The sequence below is a fragment of the Littorina saxatilis genome, linkage group LG6, assembly GCF_037325665.1.
Source record: "Littorina saxatilis isolate snail1 linkage group LG6, US_GU_Lsax_2.0, whole genome shotgun sequence".
Classification (NCBI taxonomy): Eukaryota; Metazoa; Mollusca; class Gastropoda; order Littorinimorpha; family Littorinidae; genus Littorina; species Littorina saxatilis.
This window is the reverse complement of record NC_090250.1, coordinates 22,573,416-22,582,398: the sequence shown is the minus strand read 5'-3', so window position 1 is coordinate 22,582,398 and position 8,983 is coordinate 22,573,416. Positions and strand designations below refer to the sequence as shown.

The window sequence follows — 8,983 nt, the reverse complement described above, 5'->3', positions numbered from 1 at the left end:
TGAATAAAAGCAGTTGGGATTTTTAAAGAGATTTCATCCCAAATAGTTTCAAATTCAATAACTGGTGTTTACCTCGTGCACGTTTTAAATATGTGTATACTTTAGTTGAACATAAAAAGTCCTTGCTGTAGTTAAACATTTCGTGGCCAATGTGTTTTGTTCTGCTATCGCATTTTCCTTCTTATGTAAGCCTAATCTTCGATCGAATATGAATGTACGTACGCTACACTAAGATAACAATGAATTAACGACAAGCAAAACAGCGCAGACTAGAATTAGAAAAGTGCACCATGGCAATTCAGAGGCTTATCACATGCATGCAACAAAGTAGAGATTAGCTATGTTTTGTATATCTAAATTCAAGACGTTTTTCATACAATTTACTAAGAACGAAACTCTCCCATGTTCGGTTACAAATGATACAATTATGCTAATAGTACTGTTGGACTTCAGACGGTATACGATACGACAACGCACAATTACTCATGATTAACGACATAAAATGTTAAGCTGTGCACTCAATCCATTTTCTGAGTATCAAACAAAATAGTTATTACGATGATGTCGAAAACAGCAACAAAACAACATTTTAAACACATTAGTTTCAGCGCGTTAACTGAAACATGTAACAAGGTTGACCAGCAACACTAAGTCTTCTGGGCCACCAAAAGACAAATTATATTCCAGATAACAGAAACAAGAACCATCAAAGATACAATGTACCGTACATCTTTAAACCCAACGAAACAGTAACTTGCCAACAAAATACTTCACATCATTTTTTCTCAGCACCATTGAGATCTTGTTCTGTTTTCGCATACCTATTCGTCAGATAGAAATGTATTACGTATTCTCTGTCACGAGCCCTGAATATTATACCCTTTGCCCTCAGGTGCTGAAGAAACCGTCCATGTCAAATAACAACAGAACAAAGAACAAACTACCACGTCTGTTCTAGTATACCAACCACGCATTGTACGTTTGCATTTGTATTTACATACAAATATATATATAGAGAAAAACTGTTCTTATGTACAGTATACACACCAGGACACATACAATTTGTAGTGCTTTCTAGTTTTCTAAAAACTATATATCGAAACAGCATAACATGTTGTCAAATTTATCTCAAAGGCGAGTACACACATCCACATCAATATTACAACGATGAAAAGCGACAGTACATCTAAATGTTTACAGAGCTCAAAGAAAAACGTTATAGCCTACATACAACAGATTCTGTTTATAATCCTCTCGCCTTTTGATGTTGACGTTTCAAGAGCAAGTGGCATCCAATGGCAAATAAATATCGATTCAACGAATACGGGTTAGTCGTCACAAAAGGCTTCAAAAAAGTTTTATTGACAAGTCGACACAAAAAGTTTCAAGTTGTAGTAAAATGGCTAAACCAACGTCAGGGTAAACAACAATCGCCTTCAGTGCTTGAAAAAAACAACCCACCACGACCAGACATTTGTGTTTGTTTATACACTCAATTCAAATGAAAAGAAACAGCATTTCCTCACACCTAACCGCATAGCGATTTTTTAATTTACGATTTCTCACTTTCTGGTATCAACATTTCAAATCAGTACCGAAAAAATACGTCATGCCAATTACCTATCACAGTCGTTGATTTCAAACTGACCTTTTTCATTTACTCACAACATGACTGTCTGTGGTCTCATATCAAACATCGATTTGTTGAAATCATTATTGATTTGTTCAAATAAATATGGGTAGGTCCCATTACTGGGTGAATTAACAGCCCTTACGTACGACCCATGTCCAAAAGTCATCGTATCACAGCGTAGGTTCCAAACACCGGTGTAACACGACATTTTTACTCCACGAACAGTTTACTCCGGAGTAAAAATTTCGTACGAAATTCTTACTCCGAGAACACCTTTCGTACGAGAAAAAAACTCCCCAAGGCACGAAAAAATTACTCCCTCCACGAAATTTGAACTCCCCATTTTTTTTTACTTCCAGTAAAAATCTCGTACGCGAAATTGGGATGCGGGCGAAGGGATGATGCCAATATGTGATCTCGCGCAAACGAATGTCGCGCTACCCCCTCCCCCACCCCTTCCACACCAGGACTGACAGGGGACAAAGGAGTAAACGTTTTGTACACCTGACGTGGGCAGTTACATTGCTCGTGTTAGGGTGGAATAATTTATTCGTTATTATTTTATTCGTCAGGGGAGTAACATTTTCGACCGAAATGTTGACTCGAAACACACCTGTCGTGGGGAGTAATTTTCTCGTGTTACAGGTAGTAAAAGTTTCGTACGAAATTTTTACTCTGGAGTAAAATTTTCGTACGAAATTTTTACTCCGGAGTAAAAAATCTCGTGGGAGTAACTTTCTCGTGTTACGCCGGTTCTGGCTTTCAAGCCTCTGGAACGTTTTGTATCTGCGACAGGCTCAACAGGATTCAGCAGATGTCCAAACGCACTCTCTGTTATAATGCCCAGATCCATAAGTCCAGTAAAAATAACTCATTAACACGTTCTGAGTTTACATCGTAAGCAAAGTGAATTATTTGATTAACTTGCTTGCAAATCCAAACTCTATGCTTCTGTGACGAGAACATGTTTTTGCTTGTGTGTAGGTGTCCACACTCTGATGATCTTCGTGGACTTTGTGCGAATCCAAAATGTGTGTCTTTTCAGTCTTTCTTGCGGAAGGTCGACGTTCAAAACAGATGTTCAACTTCTCAACACGCTTACCGTGACCAGTTTTGATTACAGTGTGAATTGTAAAGAACTGTGGCACATGGTAAACACAGTGTGTTCCAATGTGAATACTAAAGTATTTCCTAAGTGTCTGTTTTAAAACGCTTCTTCACATTGTGATCACATTATCACCCGTGGACCGGCACGGTTGGCCTAGTGGTAAGGCGTCCGCCCCGTGATCGGGAGGTCGCGGGTTCGAACCCCGGCCGGGTCATTCCTAAGACTTTAAAATTGGCAATCTAGTGGCTGCTCCGCCTGGCGTCTGGCATCCGGTGTCAGAATAATGTGACTGGGTGAGACATGAAGCCTGTGTTGCGACTTCTGTCTTGTGTGTGGCGCACGTTATATGTCAAAGCAGCACCGCCCTGATATGGCCCTTCGTGGTCGGCTGGGCGTTAAACAAACAAACAAACAAACCTCCCGTGGATAATGTGTCCATGAAAACTAGAGTGGAAATTTTCGGAGCGAAACGAAACCACGCGTATCCGAATTCAAATTGATACGTTAAGATAACTTTTTGTTGGCACAGTTCATGTCCCGTTCTACATTCAAAGCCTATTTACAATTAAACAAAAATCCTATTTACAATAATATCAGGTGACACAGCTACAGGATAAAATCACCTTCCAATCCAACTTTACCGGCAGTACCTTCGCCACGATAGAACACTGCTTTGATGTTCCGGTCCATTTTGAAAGCCCATTTCCAATATCGATTCACATCGATACAGCCGTGTAGGCTCAAACCATCACCCAGTGCATTAAATCCAACTTTTTGTCCACAGGGACGGCCGTGCATGTTAATCGATCCTTCATTGGACTAGATCACATTTCAAATGCAGATCCTCCTCAAAGTCGTGAGGGCCGAGATCCGAGGTTTCAGCCTAGATCCACCAGACCCCAAATCCGCATTCAGTGCACCAGTCCATTGACCCAGTTTCTAGATATCGGTCGGTTTCTTCTCGCGGTGAAGGTGAAGTTAAGGTTGAGACTCACAGCACCCACTCGGTCAACACAGCCTAACATAGAGCCCAGGATTCTAGGCCTCAAACCAGATTCAGTTTCACGATCGGTATTCAATCCCAAAGTTTATACCTCAAGCGGCACCGACCGAATCTGCTTGACTAACCATCATTGCCTAATACAGAAACGAGGATTCGAGACCTGAAACCAGGATCAGTTTCACGATCCGTCTCAAAGCAGCTTCACAATTGAATCTGTAGGACTATGACTTGACTGCAAGCAGCAAAAGCAAATTGCTTGTAATCAAAGGCCGGATCCGGTACAGGAACCGGATTCTGACTCACGATGCAGATTCACTTTCATCATCGTACTTTCATTTGTACTTTGCCAAACCAGATTCTGACTCACGATGCAGATTCACTTTCAGCGTCGTACTTTGTATTTGGTCAAATCAGATTCTGACTCACGATGAAGATTCAGTTTGATCATCGTACTTTGTACTTGCCCAAAGCAGATTTAGATTCACGATGCAGATTCACTTTCAGCATCTTATTCTGTACTTGACCACTCTCCTGCCAGGATCACACCGCACAGACGCAGGGCTTACACGATCACCACGACCTCCAGCGCCACCGCTACCACCATCATCACCACCACAACCTCGCGCACCAGCACCCTCATCTACACCAGCGGGGTTACAACCAACACCACCACCACCACCACCACCACCACCACAACCAACAGCAACGCCCTCCACTAGCGGCGAGAGGGGAGACGCAGCACGGCACGGATGGAGGAGAGGACGCGAGGTCAGAAGGACTTCTCCGACAGCTCGTCCGAGTCTCGGATCTTGTCGTAGTTTGTGGTCACGTGACTGACTCCGGTGCGGGTGGAGGCGGTGTGTCCGGAAAAAGAGAACTCACTGCGACGACTGGCGTACACATGACGACGCTTCACGCAGCGGAAGGCAGCCAGGAAGCCTTGGCGGAAGTTCTTGTTCATGAAGCAGTAGGTGATGGGGTTGCAGCAGGCGGAGACGTAGGACAGCAGGTGAAACAGCGACTTCCACATCGGGCTGATGTGGCGCTGGGCGCTGGGGAAGTCGAAGACGATCCAGGTCCCGAGGACGTAGGTGGGCGTCCAGAAGACGAAGAACTCCACCACGATCATGAACAGCATCTTGATGACCCGCTTCTTGGCCGCGCGAGACTTCTCGCTGTTGGACTGCCGCATGGCGCGGTGGGCCTCGAACCGGCGGAAGGGGCGGCTGACGGAGCTGTTGTTGTTGACGCCGTTGTTGTGGTCGTTGTGGCCGCTGTTGGTGGGACTGGGGTTGAGGCGGCGGCTCTCCACGGTGAGTGAGACGCCGTTCTGACTGCTGTAGATGGCTGCGCTGTGGCTGCTCTCGCTCTTCGTCTGACGTTCTGATGGACAGAGACGAAACAGTTGTTTTCAGGAGAGTTAAAGGCGTGGAAGACAGTAAAATAGGGAGACGTAAAGAGAGAGAGAGAGAGAGAGAGAGAGAGAGAGAGAGAGAGAGAGAGAGAGAGAGAGAGAGAGAGAGAGAGAGAGAGAGAGAGAGGGAGACACAGAGAGAGACAGGGAGAGAGAGAGAGAGAGGGGAGAGAGAAAGAGAGAGAGAAAGAGAGAGAGAAAGAGAGAGAGAGAGAGAGAGAGAGAGAGAGAGAGAGAGAGAGAGAGAGAGAGAGAGAGAGAGAGAGAGAGGAATGAAGCAAGGAAGGAAGGAATAAAAACAAAAACAAGAATGACAGGTTACTGGAACGTTTCAGTAACGAAATGAAGGATTGATGGAAGGAAGGGATGAAGGACGGAAGAACGAAAGAAAAATACGTAAGAACGAAAGAAAGACAGGAAACAAGTCGCGTAAGGCGAAATTACTACATTTAGTCAAGCTGTGGAACTCACAGAATGAAACTGAACGCACTGCATTTTTTCACAATGACCGTAGTCCGCCGCTGGTGCAAAAGGCAGTGAAAGTGACGAGCCTGTTTAGCGCGGTAGCGGTTGCGCTGTGCTGCATAGCACGCTTTACTGTACCTCTCTTCGTTTTAACTTTCTGAGCGTGTTTTTAATCCAAACATATATCTATATGGTTTTGGAATCAGGAACCGACAAGGAATAAGATGGAATTGTTTTTAAATCGATTTCGGAAATTTAATTTTAATCATAATTTTTATATTTTTAATTTTCAGAGCTTGTTTTTAATCCGAATATAACATATTTATATGTTTTTGGAATCAGAAAATGATGAAGAATAAGATGAACGTAGTTTTGAATCGTTTTATAAAACAATAATTTTAATTACAATTTTCAGATTTTTAATGACCAAAGTCATTAATTAATTTTTAATCCTCCAAGCTGAAATGCAATACCAAGGTCCGGCCTTCGTCGAAGATTGCTTTGCCAAAATTTCAATCAATTTGATTGAATAATGAGGGTGTGACAGTGCCGCCTCAACGTTTACAAAAAGCCGGATATGACGTCATCAAAGACATTTATCCAAAAAATGAAAAAAAAAGGCCGGGGATATCATACCCAGGAACTCTCATGAAAAATTTCATACAGATCGGTCCAGTAGTTTACTCTGAATCGCTCTACACACACACACACACACACACACACACACACACACACACACACACACACACACACACACACACACACACACACACACACACACACACACACACACACACACACACACACACACACACACACACACACACACACACACACACACACACACCACGACCCTCGTCTCGATTCCCCCCTCTATGTTAAAACATTTAGTTAAAACTTGACTAAATGTAAAAAGAGAAATAAAGAGAAGGTAACAATAGAAAAATAAGATGACTGCAATTATTCTTCCGGCAAAATTTACCAATAAGCCGATCATTCTGCAAGCTAAATGCGCACGCGACTTATTGCTAGACTAAACGATATCAAATAACTTCATGAATGAAATTAACAGCTTACAGATTAGCTCAGCAAGGCAGTTCATCACAAAATTACCTGACGGCACGCCGACTGGATCTTATTATTCGCTTCCCGTCACACCTCTACCTTTCAGATAAATAAATGTAATTAGACCACATCTTTCTAAGGATGTCTTTGGTACCGAACCGTTCGGGAATTCTCGGCTGCTGTGGCCTGAGCAAATGACATTCGAATGCATTAGCAAATGGATGACAAATATAGACCGTCTGAATGCAGTCCGTGTAGACTATACATTAGCAGAATGGTCTACAGGGTCTAGTTAGATCAGTGCTGACGTAAGGCATTGCAGTTTTCGTTGCCGCAGGCCGTAAACATACCCCGCCTACCTGTCTGACTCGGAGAATGATTCAATTCCGTGATTGTCTGTTTTCTGTGGCTATCCGCCGCCATCGTTCCTTTTCTTACGCTTCTTAAAGGCACACTCCTTCTTGAGACTACAGTACTGTTCGGCTCACCATCTCAGATCCGGTCAGGCAGAACATGGGACAAGACAATCTTTCCACTTGGAAGCACACCAAAAAACAACAGTTTGAGTGATTGCTGCGGTGAGTTCGAGTTTGTTTTAATGAATTAATTTATATTAGAACAAATATGTGACCCTCCACCACGAAATGAGTCGCATGTCACCTTTGCATGATTTTCATATTTTTACATTTTCCTAAAGAGTTTTTTATGCTCTATCCAGTGGTGAAAACCGTTTTAGAAAAGAGCGAAAACTGTTTGAGTTATAAGCCTGTGACTAAGGTGACCCTCACACTGTTACAAGGCACTCCCCGGACTTATATTAAGCCTAGCGCAGAACCGCGCGAGGTGACATGCGACTCATTTCGTGGTGGAGGGTCACAAATACTTGTGGATTGTATGGAAAAAACTCATCACAAAATGTCCACCGTGCAAAGTGAGCAACCTGGGTGTTCTTTATTTATGTGAAAAGCATCTGATTTTACTCGTAAATAGCATTACCCTAGTTTAAAAAAAAATTGTGTGTGGTGGGAATCAGCTTTTCTTTTATTATGTTAGGGCTTACAAACGGAGATGTCTTATTTTACAATCTTAATAACACAACAAAAACGTGTTCATAATAAACTCTGCACAAAACTTGTCGCATCCATTACCCATTACCCTAGTTAATGAAGAATTAAATGATCTAATCTCTTGAAAAGTGCATCTTGCGCCACAAAAGAACAGACTCCGCAGCACGTTCTGCGAGTGTGCCATCCCCTTGGCCCTTTAGGCGACAAGACCTAACCAGAGAGCACTACTCCAGATACAAACAAACGTGTGGGGAACTGTTGAAGACCTGCGCATACCTTGCCAGTTACTAATATAAGCATAAGCAGGCCTAAGCAGACTTACCACAAGCCATTCGAGTCAGGAATTAAAGTTAACTTTAATTGAATTAAAGTTAAATTTAATTCAATCAAAATAAACTTTAATTCCTGACCCGAACGGCTTGCCGTACAAACTATGAGCGACACAACCGTCGAACGCTGAAGAGGAAGAAGAGAAGCAACACAAAACATTTACCTCGTTCCGACTGGGCCTCCAGCTTGATGCCAATCCACAGCGTGTAGCACACACAGCCGTAAGCGACGGACATGAGGATGACAGGTAAGACCAGCAGCATGAAGTTGATGAGCATGGTGTACGCTTTCTCCCAGTCGGCATTGTCCCAACTCTCCTCGCACTTGAACGTCGAGGGCCCAACCTACAACAGACACGAACAAATGAGTTCAATACCGTTTCAGAATACAGAATACAGTATTTATTGAGCCAAGTGACATTAAAAAAACATTTAAAGCACAAGATATGATGGAGACAATGAAGATGGTGTGGGCTTTACTACACCCCCGGTATAGGGGCGTGTATAGGTTTCGGTCGATGTGTTTGTTTGTTTGTTTGTTTGTTTGTTTGTGTGTTTGTGTTCGCATATAGATCTCAAGAATGAACGGACCGATCGTCACCAAACTTGGTGAACAGGTTCTATACATTCCTGAGACGGTCCTTACAAAAATTGGGACCAGTCAAACACACGGTTAGGGAGTTATTGGTGGATTAAGATTCTACAAGGACTTATAGAGGGACATATTAATGGTCAAAGGGAAATAACCTTCTCAGTTGGTGGCAGTGAGAATGGTAAGGACGGGGGTGTTTTTCCTACCTCGGAGGAATTTCTTGTTATAGTAAGTGTTATCCCATCGCTCACACTTGAACGTCGAAAGCCCGAACGACTACAAAAGACATGAAAAGATTAGTTAGAAA

The 8,983-nt window shown here is 43.0% G+C and overlaps 1 protein-coding gene across 1 annotated transcript in view; it reads right to left on the bottom strand.

Moving 5' to 3' along the window:
* Positions 1 to 4,471: 4,471 nt before the first annotated feature.
* The window catches only part of LOC138968766 (cholecystokinin receptor type A-like), a 148,790-nt gene continuing 144,278 nt past the window's right edge, over positions 4,472 to 8,983 (bottom strand). Inside the window, exons 3-4 of the mRNA XM_070341410.1 lie at positions 8,249 to 8,429; positions 4,472 to 5,127 (exon numbers count right to left, since the gene is read on the bottom strand). Of these exons, the coding sequence (XP_070197511.1) occupies positions 4,514 to 5,127; positions 8,249 to 8,429 (795 nt within the window). The 3' untranslated portion in view covers positions 4,472 to 4,513. The remainder of the gene's footprint in view (positions 5,128 to 8,248; positions 8,430 to 8,983) is intronic.